Raw genomic sequence first — 21836 nt, forward strand, 5'->3', positions numbered from 1 at the left:
AAGTAACTTATTTACCTTAATAATACCTTTCCGTGGTCCTTCTGGGGGTAATACAAGTGTTAATGGGATGATTGGGGGGGTCTTTCATCTCCCCCTGGTATCTCTGGCCAGAAAACCACACTCGCAACTTTCCCTGCTCCGACCCGGAGTCCCCAATACACACTAATAGAATCACGAAGAAGAAGCTAACTGGCTAGCGGGCAAAGCTAACTTTAGCAGTGTTTACAGCCAGTCAAAAATTATCTCCATTGTGTAACTGTAAATGTACAATATCCCTCTCTCCCTTTGTCTTTTCTGTCAGCGTAGTATTTACTCTCACGGACAATTAATGAGTAAAAAAACGTGTCATGCTACGACACCTGCAGTGGCGCTCATGGCCTCTAGGGGCATGAGTTACTCAGTTCTGCTTTAATGTTTGATTTAAAATATAGCAATAACATTGTTGCAATATTCAAGGGGAATTTCATAATTTTTCCTCATGACCTGCTGCCTGGGTGTGTTGGTTTGCTTATTTACAACTTAATTTTATTTGATTGATTAACAGAAATAATAATTAATTTGCCTCCTGTTTTTTTGTGTGCTTTTACTTCAGTTTGAGAAATACATTAAGTAATATATTTTTAGTAGCAGTATTTGAGTAGTGTACTTTTTCTGACAGTGGCCGAATGAAGAACAACTTTTCCTCAGTGATGGTCTGGCAAATGGCTTTTCTTCCCTGACAACAAAGACAGTAAACAGCGGCACTTAGCGAGCTCTCAAGAACCTAATTGCCTATTAAGCACAATGGAGTCCTGCTTTATCCCTCTGCCTCTGCTGGGGGCTCCAGTCCCGAGGGAGAGGAGCTTACTGTAAACATGAGAGGAGCTAAAGGCTAGTGATGTGATGTTCACGGACAAATCGGATATATGTGGAACCGCTCCTGTTTGGATGAGTCTCATTTGTGAAAAGATCTTTTTCTTCCTACAGTTTTACACAGATGTAACGGGGGAAAATATGGCATTGCAAATGTTGCCTGTTTTGTCACAAATCTGGGACGAATAGCAAATTGTTCTCAGTTATAATTACTCGACTACATGGATGTGATTAAGCAACTTTTTGAAGTACTTGTCCTTTAGAGGAGTTTAATCTCACAAAAACGTATGTAGCAGACAAGAGTGGAAGCTTTTGGCACGAAAATGACACTGCTGTTGTAGCCCGTTGTCTCACAAATCTGGGACGAACAGCAAATAGTTCTCACCTGTGGCGGGTAGTTCTCAGTTATAATTAACTGACTACATGGACATGCACTTCAGCACCTTTTCGAAGTAATTGTCCTTATCTCACAAGAACTCATGTAGCAGATTACACAAGTTGACAACAGATGAAATTTGAAGTATGTTTGGGCTGAATTGGGTATTTGCACTTCATTTCTTCATCTTCGCTCTCCTTCTTCTTCTTCTTTGTTCTTTTTCTTCGTTCTTCCTCTTTTTTCTTCTTCAATATTTGTAATATTTTGGTATAACGTTTTTGAATTGCATGATGAAACATTTTTATTTAGTATTATGATGATATTTTTGGTTTAATGGGCTAGGGCAGTGGTTCCTAAAGTGGGGTCCAGGGCCCCCTGGGTGGCCTCAGAAGCACTACAGGGGGCCCCCCAAAGCTTGTCTATAAAACAAGTACATTGAAAATAGTTCATTTTGAATGGAAAAATACATTTATCTGGACAAATGCACCAGTTTAAACCAGTATTTAGCCTCCTGCCATTTCTAGATGTTACTTTTAATGTCATTTTAGCTGTAAAATTATAAAAAAAATTCCTTTGAATGGAGTAAACTATTATGATTTGGGGGCCCGTGAGATTTTCTGATCAATAAGGGGCCCACGATGTCACGGACTTTGGGAATGGCTGGGCTAGGGCATTAACGACTACTGATTTTTAAATCTTTTTCAACTCGTCATGTGGTGACGTTATCATATTAACAGCTGAGAAATAAAGCCTCATCGAGTACATGTCCAAATCCGTCATATACGTAATAATGTAGGCTCACATGGAAGCAAGTTTTGCCACCTTATTTCCTAAGTTAAACATACAATATAGTGGCAAAGTGGCTTAGTTCCATTTCCTAGGTTTTAACTTAATTTTTAGGTAATGCTCAGTGTTTACCTTGCGCCTCCAGAAAGATCAAAGGTCTGCGTCCTCTTCCCTCTCTTCTCCCCCGTTTGTCTCGTAGCTCCACTGTTCTCCTGGCCTCATCTGTACTCCTTTGCGCTGTTAGGATCACCATCATTTTAACGTAAACAAGCTTTCGGTCCCGGAGTGTTAGCTCATAGATGATTCCATTTGAATGAGCAGAAACAACTAGCGGCTAGTGGTCGACTAGTCTCTTAATGCCCTATAATGGGATAATGTTCAAACAAGACAATCAAGAATGTATCCAGTGTGAGCAATGTTGTTATTTCTTTAAATGCCAAAATTAATATACGAACAGCGATGTAGGTTTACCTTCTGTTTTGTCCTGTGCAGGTTTGACGGATGAGAAAGTGAAAGCCTACCTCTCGCTGCACCCTCAGATGCTGGATGACTTTGTGTTGGAGAGCGTGAGCACCGAGACTCTGGAGAGATGGATCAAGAGGAAGACCAGCTGCCAATCCACAGGTTTGAAACGAATGCGACACACATGAAGCGCCCAGCCTTTCTCCCACCATGTTAGTTTGCACACGTTTAAAGCAGTACTCAGTAACCTTAATAAATCCTTTTCGTGGTCCCTGTGGAGGTAATACAAGTGTTTATGGGATGATTGGAGGGTCTTTCATCTCCCCCTGGTGTCTCTGGCCAGAAAAACATGCTTGCAACTTGACAGCCACCGGATCGGAGCAACCAATACACACTAATAAAATCACGAAGAAGAAGCTAACATGCTAACGGGCAAAGCTAACTGCGGGCTAGCGTCACTTTAAACAGTTTTTACAGCCAAGTTTGAGCGAAAAAAATTGTTTCTATTGTATAATTGGATGTACAATATCCCTCTCTCCCTTGGCTTTTTCTGTCAGCGTAGTATTTACTCTCTAAGACAATTAATAAGTTAAAAAACTGCAACTTGCTACGACACCTGCAGTTGCGCTTATGGCCTCTAGGGGCAAGAGTTACTTAGTACTGTTTTAAACATCTCCGACTGCATCTACAGGAATCGTGACAATAGGGCTACAACCAATACAATCTATTTGTTGCTAACATAATTGGCTATACCCACGGTCTCCTGAAGTAATACACAGTGATTGATTTAGTGGATTATGCTGAGATTAGCCTATTTTGGGGAATATATTGCATTGAGAGGAAGATGGATAACTTGTGCTGTCTTATATGAATCCTGTTTGTTATTGCAGCTTTAAAGTTCACGCGTTTTGTCTTTTGGCTTTAAATTCTTGTTTTATTCTGGTAAAAAAATGGAGAGGCTGATGGTTTTGCTGCTGTGGCATGCTGGGTAATCGGGAGAGTTAGTCATGAATACCGGCCAAATAACGACTGAGGTACTGAAATCAAAAAGAGAAAGAGAGTAATACTTTGGTAGCGCGTTGAACACCTCTCCGGACTGGCTCAAGTTCAGTCCATTCTCTGCTCCTCTTCCAAACAAGAGTGTGTGGGTGAGAGAATGGATGTAAATGGCCAGGTGAAGCTAAAAAGCGGGTTTAAGAAAAAGAAAGACATTTGCGCATAATCTGGACAAATGTGAGCTCTATAGAAAATGGTCTGCTGACTGCTGCATATGTCCCCAGGCTTGGATTATGTGTAGCATGTCGTGTATCATGCTGTAGCCTTAAAACATCAACATGAAGTAGGATGTGATTAGCTGACAGAGACAGGTGACTTGAAGCTGAACAGGAATAGTTACAGCATTCATTTTTCATTTAAGCGTGGCTTCATTGTGCTGCCCCGTTAACTATAATACATGCTTATATTTTACAAACTCAACCGTAGCATCTAGACCACCTTTTCTGTATTAAACTGCAACCCAAATCACTCATCTCACATGTGCCTCGCGTAAAAGTGTGTATGGAGCGAGAGGGAAGGCGGAGGAAGGCTCTTGTTTGGCCGTTTGGGTGTTTACGGGTCGTTACGAGTGTCTGTGCGGCCCGGACTTCACGCACACACACACACACACACACACACACATTGCACTGCTCTGCTCCTCAGACCAACCACATCCATCAAGGGCCCCGAGCTCTGGCACTCTGCCCGGCCAGGCTGCTGACGTCAGAGCCGACCTCCAGAGACACGCAGCCGGCTGGAGGGGCTCGGGGGGAGGAGGGACCAGAGGAGGGGGGTAGCTGGAGGTATGGGACAGTACAACTGAAGAGGGAAAAGGAAGATTTTATGGCCGCTGTTGCACAAAGGCTATGGATATAACGTCTGTTAGTTTATTGCTGTATGTGCATTTATAACTGCAGAAATGTTTGGTTTTCTTGGATTTTTTAATCTATTTTGTTATTTTGAGTCAAGAGCTGGTCTGGATATTTGTTTTATTAGTGTAGTATCAACAACTGTGCAGGACTTTGGAACTGTCGTGTGTTCATTACATCTGGAGTCATAATATTAAATCCTACTTACTTCGGTCGTTTTACTGTTAAACAACTCAGATCTGTGTTCTTCTGATTTTAAGAGTAATAGATCAAACCCAAACATGTTTTCTGCACTTTTTGTAGATCCTTAAAGCCGATTCTGAGCTTTTTTGCACTCAAACTGCTTCTACCACAGTGCCATTGATTTGTTAGCATGGGCTGTTTCTCAATTGCGAGGATCATCGCCATCTCGACCACTTCGGATGGAATCCACGTCATCACAGCGTCGCCTCCCTCCCTCGCAGCTCGACTCCTCTGTTTGGCTCATTTACCGAGGAAACACCTGTGGATCCTCCGCTGCCTCCGAGAGCCGAATATTACCCATAATGCACTGCATTATTTTTTTTGCCCAAATATGATACATACAAACATGTGTATCATATTTATCAATGAAACCCCCAGAATATGAAACACATGTTTGTACTCAATAATAAAAGATATTTTTGTTTTGGTGCAAAAAATAAACTCTGGTGAAGTGAAGCAACTCAAGCAAGTCAATTAAAGATGTAGAAATTAGGTTTATTTATTGTTCATCACTTCATCTTAATGAAAGGTCTAATAGAAGGTCTATACTGAGAACACAGGCCTGTTAACGTAAGTCTGATATTGTAGGCTATTGGTGATAAACTGGACCTGACAAATATATCACATAGTACATACATATATACTGTACATATCAATTAGTATTGGATTTGAATTCCTTGCAAATCCTTGCAGAAAAGTTATTCTTTTATTCAGGCCAAAATGTTCAAACAGTAAGACATCCAATAAAAACCAGTTTATAAACAGCTTTATGCATAAAACAGTTGTATTTGTAAGTATAGATGATTTGCCATGTGACATGACGCAGCCGCTCGCTCTGAGGCCGTTCCAATTGAGCCCAAATGAGGCGGTAAGAGACACCAACGAGGACGTCAACGAAGTGGAGGAAAGATCCTGGCAATTGAGAAACAGTAGTAGCTTGTATCTTGCTTTATCCTCATGCATTATGTTATTATGTAATTCCCCCTGACGCCAGCGTAGTGCTCCAATCAACAGATGAGATGCCTTAAAGACCAATCTTTGCAGATCAATCGTATCAATTGTATTTTAACTTGTCTACTGTATAAAATAACTCCCGTTTTACATTAACTATATTGACGGCGTGTTTGTTCAGGTGTGTCTCAGTAGATGTTTGTCTGTCCATCCCATCAGCATCAGTCTCTCGTCCTCTTCGACAGGCTTTTAAGCAGCTCTCAGATCTGTGTCCCGTTAAAACTCCACTGCGGAGACACGGCACTTATCTCTAACTGTGCTGCACGTTAAATCCTTTCCTAATTATGTTGAATAGATCATCTCTTTTAGACAATTATCCAGTTTTGATGATATTTGTTTTGTGATTAAATGAAAGCATGAGATGATATTTTCACACATTGATTGGCCAACACAGAGTCCAGATCTTAACCCCATTGAGAGTCTTTGCGATGTGCCGGAGGGCTTTGCGCAGTGGTCACACTCTCCCATCATCAATACAAAGTCTTGGTGGCTTAAGGCTGTCCAATGAAATATTACATCCTGTGACCTTTTTTGTAGCAACTTTTTTGGGGTGTGTATAAATCAAGGCTCAATTAACAGCCCAATCCCTAGAAGCAAATGTGCCTAATTTATTCTGCTATTCCAGCCAGTGGGGTGCCATCTGAAATCTTGCTTAGAACGCCATGAGCTACAAGCCAACGGACATAAAGTACTCCATAAAACATGGACATGGTTTTTGTGTCTCCTGTTTGCGCTACCGCAGCAGGATCTGTCAACATGTGAGCATCACTGAGATTCCTGGAAGCGCTCCCTGCAGCCTTTCTCACTTTGATCATGTGAGGGACAACACAGAATCACATTAATACCTTCTATCTGGACATGTTTTCGTGCTGCAGGCTTCATGCAACACTCTCGGACCCAAATGAATACAAATATAAATCACAAAAAGTACACACAAAAAGTACTTTGACCTTTTTAACTCACATAAATAACTAACTTTACAGCCTGTCACAGTCTGGCGTTGGCATAACATTTTTCCTCTGTTGTCACTCGGCCATCACTGCTCCCCCGACCAAAGGGCTCCTGGTCATGTTTACCTCACACCACACGCTGTCATCATGTAATTAATAAATCCCTTGGCCCTGAGCTGCTCCTGACCTGAGGCCCCCATCACTCACCCGCGCAACAGCACACGCACACACTGGAGTATATGGAGGTAATGTTATTCTGTGCTGTTGCTGTAAACAGATGGGAAAATGCACAGGGTGTTGAAGTCACTTGTGCCCATATACAGTATCTCAACAGCACAATTCTTTTGAATGCAGGTTTGGTACACAAACTTTGACATTAATTTAGCAAAGAAAGCAGCACCAATTAGGTTTATAATAATAATCTTACTATTGTTTTTGATGATAAAGGATCAGAAGAGAAAATCTGTGTTATGATGATGCATTATTGAAAATAACCTAGATCTTCAGGTTGTCATTCGCTTTACTTGAGTCTTATTTTTGTTGAGGATTTATTACTGTTACTGCACTACATTTCTAAAAAGGCTTCAGGAAATGTATACAGTTGGCAGCATATTTTGTTAAATTTAAAAGCCTCAAGATGCACATTGTGACAGAGTGGACAGTATTGAAGTATTAATACTGTAACTTATTGAAGTATTAATACTGTATTTTCCTCCCCCTACATGTTCCAGCCAGGTCCTTATGTGTAGAGCCCAGACCTATTCACCGCAACTGCCTCTAAAATCCGCACTGTCACTCAGAAAGGTGTTACTCCGTGTGCTTAATGTAGAAGGTGCAGTTACGCGTAAGCCCTGAGGTGGCAGTAGTGAGTATAAAATGGCCAACTTGCATCTAGCCCCTTTAAAGTGATAGTCTGTAAGTTTCCAAAGTGAGGAGACACAGGGTGAAATGTGAAAATAAACTCCTCCCCTCTTGGACCAGAAAGCCCTTCTTAGTTTGCAAAATGAGGAGAGCAGGAACAGAATTTTGAAAGTAAATGATCAAGCTCCTCCCCCTCCTGAGTGGACCTGACAGGCTGGTTCACAGGAAAAGCTTGTCTCATTGGTCAACGCAGGAGGATGCTAGACTCTGATTAGCTGAAGAAATCTGGGAAGGAGGGACTTTACAAAAAACAGGGGCCCAGCTCAAGAAGCATCTACAGCAACATGACCATTGATGAGAAAATGAGTGTGAAAAGGGTGATTTTACATTTTGTGTTTTTTGTGTTCTTAATTGTAAGGTGTCCTTGGGTGACATGAAAGGCGGACACAAATGTTCAGCCCGTGCACCTGGTGCCTATAAGCTTGTAGTATCTCGTTCCCTCGACTTAAATGTCTGGGCCTTGATTTCATTATCTCAGGCCCTCAACTTTTAACATTATCCCCTCTTTTCATCTCACTCATGTCCCATCCTGGGCTCCGTATTGTTTTGTATTTTATCTATATATATCTTTATTGGTGGCAGATTTGTTGTTCCTTTAGTATTTGGACAGGCCTTTGGTTGATTGCGGGCTCTTTCCTCTCTGGAGGGCAGAGCGGAGCAGCTGATGGAGTTTCTCAGCTGTGATGGGACGGTTGCGAGGAGAGGACAAAGACGCCCTTGTGTGGCCAGGGATCTGTGATAAAAGCTCCCCACCTGCAGGGCTTTGCATGAGGACAGAGGCCCCACACGGTATGGTGCAGTTTGGACACTTAAAGTGACTTTAACACACACACACACTGTATTAATAAGGATTTAAAACATCTATTAAAAAGGAGAAACTGATCACACCTTGCATTGCTATTAGATAAAAGGGCGGCTTGAGAGTTGCCAGCTTGAGCTCAGAAGTGAGTGTATGCTCAAATGCTGTAATTATCAAGTAATAGAGCACAGTTCTATTTCACAGAGGTCATTGTATCATCTTCACGTCATCCTTTACCAAGCGGTGTTTTACGAACGCCGAAAAATAAAATTTGCTACAACATACTACCGATTTTCAAGATTGTCTGAAAACCAACCCACACACACTTCCAGAGACACAAGTTTGTTATTGGCTGAGGTAAATAGCTCTGTGTCCTCTGTTTATAGGACCAGTAACAATAAACTCAATACAATTCGATGTTAACAGAAACCATTTTAACCATTTATCTTTATACCAATATTCTTTTTCGTGAGAACGTGCTTGTGTTTTTCTTAAGTGTAGACATGTAATTAACTCCTATACATTTCCTCTCTCCAATCCAAATGGCCAAAGAGTGTATTGTAATAGTAAAAGTAAATAGAGATCTTCTGATGTTTGAATAAGGAGGAGTGTTGTAATTGTGCCGGTTTTGGCAGCTGCTCGTCCTCTTTGCCGCGGGTCGATGCAGGACGAGCTCTAGGTCACAACGTATCGAGCGCTGAGTCACTGCAGCGGGACGTCCGGTGGGAGCCAGGGCTGTATCTGTGGCGGCGGATCAATAGTGCGCCCCTCAGGTGTGCGGAGCAGTGGGCCCAGCTGACAGAGGGATTTTTCCTCAGTGAACGGCCTGGCCCCGATGTGGTGTGGTGCCGCGAATCATTTATCACTGTGTCACATCAGCCTCCCCCTGGAGGCTCTGCTGACGCGGGCCGCTGCAGGTGTGGCTCCTGAGGAACGAGGATTACTACAACACACACAGACTCAGGCTGGTCCTGTCCAGTAAAACCAAGCTCAAATTCAGTGCTCCAGTATCAGTGGTTGTCAAACTGTGGTACATGTACGATTGTACTTGCGGAAAGTTTGTTTATTCCGAAAGTTTGTAGACTTTGGCCGGATTCTGCCCGCCTGCTCTGAAAACTATTTACATTGCGATTGACTGCGGAATTGCGGGAAGCGAATGCAGAAATTGCATAAACTGTTCAAATTGCATAAATTGCTTAATTTGCATAATCGTATTTGCATAAACTGTATAAACTGCATAAAATGCATGAATGGGTTAATTTGCATAAATTATGTAAATTGCATAAACTCTTTAAAATTCATAAATCCTAAATGGCATAAACTCTTAAGTTGCATAAACGTTTTAAAATGCATTAACTGGTTAAATCCCATAAAGTGGTTACTTTGCATAAATTATTAATATTGCATAAACTTTTATATTCCATAAACTGGTCAAACTGTTGAAATGGCCTCAGTGCTTGATTGGCAGAAGCTGCACAAATGGCTGAAAGTCCTGGAGTCTCCCCATTGGCTGGATTCACACATACACACTAATGCAAAAATGTCAAACTCTCGTATAAAAAAACTGGAAAACTGCAGAAGGCCAATTTTTTCTCAAAACCCACAAGTTGCAGAAGCTGAACATGCACAAAGTGCAGAAATTGCATAAAATGCAGAAAAAAGTGCAGAAAAGCATGGATTTGCGGCAGCCCCATTATAAGTCAATGGGAAAAATCTCCAACATTTTGGCCGATTGCGGAAAAAATGTAAGTTGCAGAAGTCCCAAAAGTAATAGCACCCTTCTCCTCAACATGCGGAACGTTTTGATGCATAACTTGCATGAATTGCACAAAGCATGAAGGTGCTGAAAGCTCTAGAAAATCGGGAAAAAGATGGAAGAGGAATAATAATAAAGAACATGAAAACCAATAATTGAATCAATCAATGAACTGCTGCATTATACAGCCTATAGGGATTTGATTAGACTTAAATGTTCTTATGTTAAAATGTTTATGATATGTTCAGTATATTCCGTGGGTGTGGCAGCAGTTAGCGCTCATGCCTCACAACAAGAAGGTCCTGGGTTCGATTCCTACATGGACAGGGCTTTTGTGGGGGGAGTTTGCATGATCTCCTCGTGTCTGCATCGGTTTCCTGGTGCTCCGGTTTCCCCTACCACTAAAAATATGTACAATAGGTTTCCCTCTGGGGCCAGGACTCCCCTGGAAAAGAGATTCTTAATCTCAGTTGTGCTTTCCTGGTTAAAGAAAGGTAAAAAAAAAAAAAAAAACAGTTTGGTACCACTGCCCTGTACAAACACAAATATAAAGCCAAATTCAGCTGTCAGAATGTGAACTCAATAAAGTAAAGCAGTTCAGTTCATAAAGTGTATTCAAACCTTCAGTTCTGCATCAGTAACATGTGCATCGATGCCATCTGAGTTTAAGTTTTTGTTTCTTTGTGGCCTGTGCTGTGTACAGTATTTTCCTAGAACATTTCAGGCCTTTTCCCCAGTGTTTACTGAAAGCAATACACAGGACAGTAAATATGGGATGACATCAGTGCTGGTCAGATGTTGAGGGATCGCTACAGATTAAAGGTTCACACGCTGCGGGATCTCAAATACTAGATATAGCTAAACTGGTATTTGAAATGTTAGATTGGGCTTCACAATATTACAACAATATAAGTTTAATTTTGATTTTCCTATTTTTGCCTTAGTCCTATTGTTCATGAGTAAAATGTTCCAATAATCAAGACTAAATGCAGTAGTCAGCAAAAATACAACTGTTCCTGGTCATTGATGTTTTGCTGAGTACTGCATGATGCAATGCTGGACCCTCATGTGCAAAGGCAAAGGGGCCTTTCTTTTAACATTAACTGGGTTATTCATTCACTGAATTACTAGGGCTATTATGGCTAAATATTAGTGACAGAACTTCCTTCACTTCCTTTGCTGGTCTGTTAACGAAACACTAGCCTCAAACTCTGAACTGTTATTTCAGGCCATGCACTGTGTATTTTACTCCATTCAGAATGAGATTATATCTGTCTGTGCTTTCTTAGACTTTCAGTTTGCATTTTATGACATATAAACCTGTCCTAATTTTTTAGTGCAATATCGTTGATTTTTTTCTTTTTTTTTTACACACAGCTAATTTGAGTTCTATTATTACTGAATAAGAATCAGATTTGCAGTTTGAATTGAATGGTCCATGTAACAAACTGAGGAAGACCAACAAAGGATCAAAACATTTTACATAGACTGAACTACTCAGTTCATGCATAAGATTTATCCTCAATGCTCATCTCTCTGTGTTATATAATAAACAAATGTGGGTTCTTTTATGACTTTCTTATTATTACGTTGTCTGGCAATGTCAACATCAGGTTTGGAAGAATGTCACGAGAGCCCCTCTCCATTTTTCACTGAACTATTGATATGGATCAGGTTATCTTTCTCTTCGGTTTGATCGGGCAGTAAAGGGACTGACCTTGTTGCCAGGACAGATGGCGTTGCCACGTACATTTTTACACATGGCACGGCGACGCGTGTTACTGCAGTGGAGACTGTCCCTCAATGGTACAGAGAGATACAGTATTTAAGATCTTTGTTTTTTGCAGCGTCACAATGCCCTTAAGTGTGATTCATATGTTTTTTACAAAACATGACAACCTTACCTGGAGCATCTGCTGTGTGACTTTGTGGAAATGCTCACGAGGGTCGGACTTTGTTTCGGATGGGGATGCTGTGCCGGATTATATTTGATAAACCACCATAAAAGTATACATTTTGTATGTAGAGGCCGGCCGATATGCTATATCCTGTAAAAACAAATACTTGGCAAAGACTTGGCCGCTCCAGCAATGGCCGATTTTATTTTATTACTTTAGGTGATCCAGTCATAGTTTCCGTCCCAGCTTTGATTAGTTGTCGTTAGCATTAGCATACTGTTACTAGCCACGGCATTTTGCACGACAATCAAAACTACAACAATGGAGGTTAAAACTAACTCAGCGATTGAATTCTCCAGATTCTGCACTTGTGTCCATATTGACGAAGGTTTATTGAAAGGCCTAGGGAATTGTGGGAAGACTCGTTTTAAAGCCCTGACTTTGCTTTTTCCAATGCAAAAAAACGGGAAGATTTTTGGTCCCGGAAATATCGGCCCGATATATTGGCCGGTCAATCTATATTTATAAGTATACGCCAGGTCTGATTAGTGGTAACCTCACCAAAATCTTTTTCAACACCCGTCATTAAACAAATGCATATATTTTGTCATATTTATTGTGTGAAATGTTACGCTGTGTGGCTTTCAGCTCTCTCTCCTTTGGGACCTTAATGTCTATTGTTGCTCTCAATGTCTCATGATGAAAAATGGTGTGTTTTTTGAAGCTTCTCTCTCCTGCTCTCTGTCCTCCTGATTGACGTCACGCCCGGCCAGGGGTTGACTCCAAAATAGCTCTAGCGGCTAAGTTAGGAAACTCATCGCATACAGGAGGAATGCTTAAAACAACAAACAACCAAGCTGGCTGTAATCTCCTTTGTGTTCGTCACATGTTCAAGGAGAGCACCAGCGCTATCAAGTCGGCTCTCACTTCATCTAACACAAAATCTTCCATGCGTCTTCATGGTTTAATCGGATGAGGAATTATCAAAGGAATCAGAGCACTTACTGTTCCTGCCTGATGAAGCCGTTTGAACGCATATATTTTCCGACTCTCCCATGCTCCGGAAAGCTGTTTTGATTGGCCCGAGCCTTGAGCATTATCACACACTTCCAAATGTTCATCCAAAGACAACAGCCATATGTCAACTGTCTGTCCGGCGGCCCAGAATCGCGGGGGAATTTGCACCAGGGGCCACGAAATGTTGCACTTGTCAAATTGAATGAATGCGCGGACAAATGAGGCTGTTAAAGGAGGATTATTTACCAGTGTCTGAAGTGTGAGGTGCACATATGGTTTTGCTTATGTCCAGGGTATAGTGCCGCTGCTTAAGAAGAGTCCGCCTCAAGCTTTCAAACACGCAAGACTGATCCTGTTGCTAAAGTCTTTGTTCTTTTATGCAGAACTTAATGATTCCTGTCTCCTCGTTTAGAAATCCATCGAATGTCTGGTCGGAAAAACAAATGACTGACTTGTATTCTTGTGTGTTTGTCTCCTCAGATGACACGCCGTCAAAGGAAGTCAGCAGGGTAGGTTTACGATTCTCTATACGCTTTTTTACTACATTGTGTTGCATGTATCGATTTTTATTACTCATGCAACAAAAAACACCACCACGATATTAGCTGCTGTTTTATTTTGAATTTGTGTACAGCACTTTGGGCGACTCTGCTGTTTATAAAGTACTTTAGAAATAGAATTGGATTGGATGAATTACAGTACCGGGATAAAACATATTTCATAAGATTGAATGAATTGCTCCCCATTGCTTCTTCTTAAAGGAACAGGCCATCGTTTTTCCATACTGAGATATGTAACTGCTCACATAACCATATTTAAATAGGGAAAACATGGAAGAGCTTGGTCGCTTCTAACTTCACCCCAGTTTAGGTCTATAGAGGAGGAGAGGCTAAACACTAACAACATCTTTGGTCTTTTTGCGTGACTGAGCGTACATACAAAGACCAGACAGGTACTCGTCTAAGCTCAGGTAAGAACATATCTTAGTATGGAAAAACGATGCCCATTCCTTTAACTATATTTATTCAGTATTTAAAAAAAAAAGCATATTCTGCATATGTATTTTAAATGTAATGGCTTTGTAAAATATTGCAATAGCATCATTATTCCGATATTCAGGACAGTTATAGTGCATTGCCATCTTTTTTTCTCATGTGCAGCCCTAGTACAATTATTCTATTGCCGTTGATGCTTTGGTTTGTGCAAATTTGTTTCTTGAGCTCATTCATTTGATTTATCCTTCATTCAAACTGGTGAGATTGTACAGCTTTGCAAACATCACGGTTATTGGAAAGTCCCACCCTCTTGAGTTCACACCTCTATCACTCTTTACACTTCAAATCCCGGAGGATGCAGTGTGTCTGTGGCCCCGGGCTTTGAACACTGATCCCCGTGACCCTCCGCTGCAGTCTGCGTACGTCACAGCGGATATGTGAGGGCTAGGACGTCCTGCGGGAGAGTCTTTCTAGTGCAGCGCCAGCGCCCCTCCCCTTCTGCCCTGCACTCTCGTCTCCACAGGTGCAGAAATAGACGGGAGGGCCGCATCTTACATAACGGTCATTTCAGGCCACAGTGGCGTTTGCCAGGGCCTAATCAGAGCTGGAGTGCAGGGAGATCCCACTGCTAAAGCGCGCCTTTGAAACGCGGAGGCCGAGTGAGAAACTTAGTGAATGACAGCGAGAGGATGTGCTCACATGCAAATTTCAAAACAAAAGATGTGCCAAAGTGAGAAAACGCTTTGCTTTTCCAAATTCACTGTTTAAAGAAAAGATTTTTTAAGCTGCTGACAGGAAGTGACATAGCAGTTTGACTCACTCATTTCCCATTGACTTAACATGGTCGGCACGGCAACAGTTTAAAATTGTTTGCCTTCTTCTATGACACTTCCTGTCGGCGTCCAATAAGGAAGTGAAACTATAAACAACTTCAGCTTTTCTTTTACATAAAACAAATGAGTAATTTCTTTGGTGTTGGGTGGAATGATATCACTGTTGCTGAAAAAAATACCTTAAGATGAGTTTTAAGATTTCATTGTTGTCTTATGGTCAAGGACTACGAACCATCAACCAACACAAGGACTGTGGCTATCAATATAGGGATAATGGGTAAAAAAAAAAAAACTGTTTTTAGGCTATTCTCTACATAAACACTTTTTATAGGTCAAAAATTTGCATTGAACAATAGATCTGGAATCGCCCATATAGGGTCATCTTTGAAACAGTTGAGGGGGAAAACAAAGAAAAGTCAAAACTAAACTTTCTCCAATTATTAAAAAAAATACCTTTACAAATGCTGAATTATGAATACATTTTGTACTAAATAAAGATATAAAGACGTGGGGAGGAGCAAAGTAGTTCAACAGCTCAAAATGACATAAATAGTGAAGAATGCTAACATGATCATCAATCATGCCTACACACTAACGCTAGCTACAACTGCCGCTTTTTCGCTTCTACAGTTTAACCCTGTTTTGATCTTGATTTTGTGATATGTGATATTCCATAATTGTCTTAAATAGTGCATTAACCATATTATTGCAATATTTTAGACAATTATGGAATATCAGTTTGTTTTATCTCATACTGTGCACCCCTACCGTTAATGCTTTATGGTGATGGCTGATTTTGTTACAGATTTTTTTTTTCTGGATTGCACATTGAATCTTTGCACTGGAGAGAAAGAGTGGAGTTGTAATGTTGCTGTGTGTGTCTTGTGTCCAGCAGTACCAGGACACGGACATGCAGGGCGTCGTGTACGAACTCAACAGCTACATGGAGCAGCGCCTCGGCACCGGGGGAGACAGCAAACTCCTGCTGTACGAGCTGTGCAACATCATCAAGACTGGTAAACACCTATTGATTTTACATTATTCACTAATCAGCCATAGCATTGTGACCACTGGGATTGTATCGTTTGCATGCACAATCCCGTCATCTAAACAGTATATTTTGTGCAATACATTAGGCAGTATGTTCGTAGAAAAAATTTACATATGAGAAAATATTTATCATTATATTTGTGTTTTAATTCCATGTGAGTTGGCTGTTTCTTTTATTTATTTATTTATTGTGTTACTCTATTTCAATGTATTGTTTGTATTGTATTATTTAGGCTTTTTATTTCACACACCTGATTTAGACTTGACTTTATTTGTATGTGATAAATAAGTTTATATTTCGCCAGAAAATGGCTAAAAAGAGTGAAAAACTGTGTTTCCCAAAAGATTTTATTTTCCCCCTCGGCGAGGCCACGCCCCCTTCTATGACGCATTGCCGTCTGTATCTATTGTAGCTGTTGCCATAGTAACAAACAAATGTCTAACTGTTGTTGGAAATATAAGATAGTCCTTATTTTATCGTCTCAAATGTCATTCCTCTTGTTCTTGCGCCTTTAGCCACAACAGGACCACATTTTTAGTTGTAGTTTTACACTTATAACCACTAGTTTTGGTTTAATCTTATTTCCCATGATCACTTCCTGCCTCCAGCTGATATCACTGATGATGTAAGCAGTTAAAGGGTCTATAGTGCAGTACATATAGTATTGCCCCCTAGCATTTACATCAGCTATGATTTGTGCAGCACTTTGGAAACTGCTCAGAAAATGGATTATATACAGAAAATCGATTTGGATTTTAGATTGTGGGTGGTCATAATGTTGCGGCCTATGGGTGAATATTTGAAAAGAGCTACACTCTACAGATGACATGACCTATTTGAGAATGAAATGAGACTGACGAGGACTGGGAATGGGACAGATAGGACTGGAGGCAAAGCCACTGCGCCTTTTTCGAATGTGGGACAGTGCTGATAGAAAAAAAGCTGGTCAGCAGTTTAGTGGCACACATATCACCGTGTTCCATCAATGTGACAGATAATAAAGTAATGTTTGTAGCCTAAGCATATAGTCAAATCAGCGCATGTGTAACATCTGGGTAATTTCTCTTACAGCGACAAAAGCTGATGGATTTGCACTTTATTTTTTGGGCGAATGCAACAATGTAAGTTCACTTTTCTAACCAAGTTTAAGACTAACGTTTTTAATTTGGGATTTTAGTTATTTCTTTGCTACTTACAGAGTTTATGTTTATTCACTCCAACGGGGGCCAGTGATGGTCCTCCCACCCTCGTTCCCTCCGGCCCCATCGCGTTCGGGACTACCATCGCCGCTCATGTTGCCAAGACTCGCAAAACACTGCTCGTGGAGGACATCATGGGGGTAAGACTGGGCTTCTCATCACCATCCGTTGGGTGACTAAACCTTTTGCTGCCAATTTGTGAACTAATAACTCTGAATTCAATGTCAGATAAGGTTCAACGAGATTGATTCAAAGGGAAAATCTATTGCAGCATCTTATTACAGCACATTGCATTTTACTTTTTCTCTAAATCTGTGAATTTGTTTCAAATTTAAGTTTTCAATTTAACCCTGAATTTGGTGTAAATGCCATCAGGGAAGAATACAAAGCCCCTGATGGACTAACGTGGTCAGTATATTCAACGTTCCTCAAAAATGAAACATTCCTCCTCGTATTGTTTCAGGACGAGCGTTTCCCCGACGGCACAGGACAGGTCTCAGGGATCCACTCTGTCCTGTGTCTGCCCATCCTCACTGCCATCGGAGACCTGATCGCCATCCTGGAGCTGCACCGGCACCGGGGCAGGGAGCCTTTCAACCTCAGCCACCAGGAGGTCAGTATGCCCCGGGACAGACATGCGGGGGTAGAGCAGGGATACAGGAAGAGAGATTCTGGCCTCTTTCAAATGCAATAATAACGCCACGTTTTTCTTGGCTTTCAACTTTAGAATTAATTACAGTCACACAAAAAACATAAAATGCTACATCTCATGCCTAAACAGATACTGTATGTATGAAGACCTAATAATGCAAAAAAGGAACCTTTATTAAGAGGCTAGATGCAAGTTAGCCATTTTATACTCACTACTGCCACCTCAGGTCATACATGTAACTGCAGTCTCTGTATTAAGGTCGTGAATGACGGCTATTCGGATCCAGTGCAGGATTTTAGAGGCAGTTGTGGTGAATAGGTTTGGGTTCATTCTACACATTACGACATTGCTGGAACATGTAGGGGGAGGAAAATACATAGTTTTAACATTTTTAAACTCCATATAGTCCCTTTAAAGTCATATTCGGTTATTGCCCTAATGAAGGAAGAAAATGGTAAAACAAGAGAACAGAATGCCCAGTGAACTAAATATACATTCAAAGACATGGGGAGGAGCAAAGTGGTTCAACAGCCCATAAATAGGCTACATAGATAATGGAGAATGTTAACATGATGCTACATGTTAGCATCGTGCTAATAAACATCGTGAATAAACATCCATATTGACCCGATTTACACTTGACTTTATTTGCATGTGATAAATAAGTTTATATTTTCCCAGAAAATTGCTAAAAAGAGTGAAAAATTGTGTTTCCCATAAGATTCTGTTTTCCCCCTTGGCGAGGCCACGCCCCCTTATATGACAAGATGCCGTCTGTATCTATAGGCTGTAAGCTCTCCTGTTAATATGCTTTCAGATTTAGATGTGCATAATTGGAGAAAATAACCGTAAAACAAACTCTAACATGGCAGGTTACAGGTTAAATGAATGGTACACTGTATTAGGCAGCAAGTGAATTAACTTTGTGTCTTATGTTCCTGGTGTCCAAAGGAAAGTGCTTTAGGGAACACAGTTTGATAAAACAGTGACAGGGGACGTTGCTTGGGGAGTGAATGGGGGCTCGAGAGGTCACATCGAGTGGATAAGTTACTGCATGTGGTTTAAATGCTGAAACAGAAAGGCGTCTGAACACACAGTCCAGATAAATAAAGGTCAGGCACACAATAAACAAAAGTTGCATGCATTGTCAATAGTTGTTTTATTGTTTATTTTCAGGTTGCAACAGCTAATCTAGCCTGGGCATCAGTCGCTATTCATCAAGTACAGGTGAGAGATACCTCTGCACCTCTGCCACTGTAACACCTCAGTGTGTGGAGGGGCTTATTTTGATCTTCGGTGACTTTGTTTGTACCGGTTCGGCTGGTGTTTTGTAATAGGGAAATCCACTGTGTACAGGAACTGGGCTGTCACTGGGCCCAGTCCAATCAACTGAGCCATAGGTTGAGCAAAACATGTCCCCGAGGATGTCATTACGGCCCAGAGCTGTTTTCATGTGTACCATAACAGCTCAGAGGAGGCCGTCCCATTGCAGCGTGCCCACAGTGGACCTCTGAACTTCAGTGAGAGACTGCGCTGTCTGAGGCAGCAAAACACAACTCAGGGCAGCAGAAGTTTAGGCAGATAATGCATTGCTCATCATGGTGTAGTCATCTTTAACCCTTTAATAGTTTGCTCAACCGTGAGGTAGAGCACACTTTATTAAATCATGTGTTCTGCCTATCTCCACCATTCTCTTCCAAGTGTGTAATACTCAAAATATCCAGTTTAGATAAGGGTTGGATTGGTTTGGACTGGTTTGTGCTGGTTTGGACTGGTTTAGATCAAGTTTGGACTGGTTTAGATCAAGTTTAGACTGGTTTAGATCAAGGTTGCACTGGTTTAGATCAAGGTTGGACTGGTTTAGATTGGTTTAGATCACGTTTGGACTGGTTTAGATCAAGTTTAGACTGGCTTAGATTGGTTTAGATCACGTTTGGACTGGTTTAGATCAAGTTTGGACTGGTTTAGATCAAGTTTGGACTGGTGTAGATCAAGTTTAGACTGGTTTAGATTAAGTTTAGACTGGTTTATGCTTCTTTTGACAACTTTTAGACTGGTTTAGACCAGGTATTGATTGGTTTATACTGGTATAGACCAGTTTTAGACTGATTTAGATCAGGTTTGGACCGGTTTAAAAAAGAAATAATAATAATAATGTTGTCTCCCAAATGGTTTGAAAATCCCTTTTTATTTCTTTAACATTAAAGCGTTAAAGTGATTTTCTTTCATTATATGTTTCCAATTCACTTTGATATGATCACGTTACTTTCCTATTAAAATGAATAAGACTACATTTTGTAAAATCATATAATCGTATTTGTTTAAGTTTAATTAGTCCCTTAATATAAGTGGAAACATAGACTTATAACATTAACAGGCTGTTATTGTCTGACATGTTTTTGTCCAAAATAACGTAGCTTAACAGAAGCTTGTATTTATTTTTTTATACTAACAGCAAATACAATGTTATATATCTTGTGCTATATTTTGTGCGTCTATGTGCCCTTGGTTATGGCCTGCCTTGTTCCTAGGTATGCAGAGGCCTCGCCAAACAGACAGAGCTCAATGACTTTCTTCTCGATGTTTCAAAGTAAGTGTTTTACTGAACACATTTAAAATAATTCAAAACATTGTTTTGTGTTAGTAGTATTAAAAGTATGTTTTAAGGAGTAAATGTTTTGTGTTTCTTGATGAAGAAAGTAGTTTATTTTAGGAAAGTTAGTCTCATGTCCTGAATGTGAACATCATCTGAGCTTCCCATCTGTCAGACATTTCAATGCCATTTCTTCTTTTGCACAGAACATACTTTGATAACATTGTGGCAATAGATTCTCTACTTGAACATATTATGGTGAGTGTGATTTTTGTACGTTTGTATTCATTCACATTGTCTCCAGAGCAACATAGTTTGTTAAATATATATTCAGATACATACTTTAATTCAATAGATGCTAAATATTTGTATTTACCTAAATGTGAGTGCCTAAAACATTTCTAACCCTCTCATTGTTTCTATGTGTTCCTTTGCCTTGTGGCTGAGTGTCATCCATGGGTCATTCAACTCAGTGGGTTCGAGTGAACTCTGATGACCTGTAGTTTAGCTGTGTTTGTCTGTGTTTACATGGCTCATTTACTAAACAGATCGGGTAATTAGGTGGTACTAAAAAATGCCCTGCTTTAGATCTACTCTTTCATAGCTATATACTGCTACTTTAGTTGCTATAAATTTAATCCTCTGCTGTTTTACAGATATATGCAAAAAACCTGGTAAATGCAGACAGGTGTGCGCTCTTCCAGGTCGATCACAACAACAGAGAACTGTACTCCGACCTGTTCGATATCGGGGAGGAGAAAGAAGGAAAGCCTGTCTTTAGGAAAACCAAAGAAATTAGGTGTGTAGTAGTTAACTTTCCACTTAGCATAGCCATCATTTGTTTTCCCTCTGTTGTGTAATTTGAATATATTTTGATATGTTTCCCTGCAGGTTTTCTATAGAGAAAGGAATAGCTGGTCAAGTAGCGCAAACGGGGGAGGTTTTAAATATCCCAGATGCCTATGCAGATCCGAGGTTTAACAGGTAGACACAACATAAGACGTTATGTTATACAAATATACTACAAACATTGATATGCAACATGTATAAGAAGTCTGCGGAAATGAAAACATGTTCCATTTTTTGTTGTTTGCCAGGGAGGTGGACCTGAAAACCGGCTACACGACACGAAATATCCTGTGTATGCCGATCGTGAGCCGCGGCACCGTGATCGGAGTGGTGCAGATGGTGAACAAACTGAGCGGAAGTGCCTTCACTAAAACCGACGAGAACAACTTTAAAATGTTTGCTGTCTTCTGTGCTTTGGCCTTACACTGTGCAAATGTGAGTGAGATAGTCTTCTCTCTTACGTTACAGGTTTCAGGATACAATTTTGATTCACGTTATAGTATATGGACACTGTAGTTGTATGAATCAAGACAAGGATAATAATACACTTTTAAATGTACTAGTACTACACTTAAGTCATAACCTTTAGACACGTATTGCATTTCCTCCTTTATTACTTAAAAAAAAAAAAAGATATGGAAAACGAATACAAATCATTCTGTCCTAATCTATGAGCGCTGGAGTCATTG

The 21836-nt window shown here is 40.6% G+C and overlaps 1 protein-coding gene across 4 annotated transcripts in view; it reads left to right on the forward strand.

Moving 5' to 3' along the window:
• pde10a (phosphodiesterase 10A) overlaps window positions 1-21836 on the forward strand; it is a 62933-nt gene that overhangs the window by 30797 nt on the left and 10300 nt on the right. For 2 of the 4 annotated variants that reach the window (XM_079559740.1, XM_079559741.1), the window contains exons 2-13: window positions 2507-2638; window positions 13456-13484; window positions 15696-15819; window positions 16926-16975; window positions 17053-17193; window positions 17517-17666; window positions 18882-18932; window positions 20237-20295; window positions 20505-20556; window positions 20955-21097; window positions 21190-21282; window positions 21396-21582. In XM_079559740.1, the coding sequence (XP_079415866.1) occupies window positions 2507-2638; window positions 13456-13484; window positions 15696-15819; window positions 16926-16975; window positions 17053-17193; window positions 17517-17666; window positions 18882-18932; window positions 20237-20295; window positions 20505-20556; window positions 20955-21097; window positions 21190-21282; window positions 21396-21582 (1211 nt within the window). The remainder of the gene's footprint in view (window positions 1-2506; window positions 2639-13455; window positions 13485-15695; window positions 15820-16925; window positions 16976-17052; window positions 17194-17516; window positions 17667-18881; window positions 18933-20236; window positions 20296-20504; window positions 20557-20954; window positions 21098-21189; window positions 21283-21395; window positions 21583-21836) is intronic. The other 2 variants (XM_079559742.1, XM_079559743.1) reach the window with 1 other exon arrangement.

The sequence above is a fragment of the Gobius niger genome (assembly GCF_951799975.1).
Source record: "Gobius niger genome assembly, chromosome: 7".
NCBI classification, from domain to species: Eukaryota; Metazoa; Chordata; class Actinopteri; order Gobiiformes; family Gobiidae; genus Gobius; species Gobius niger.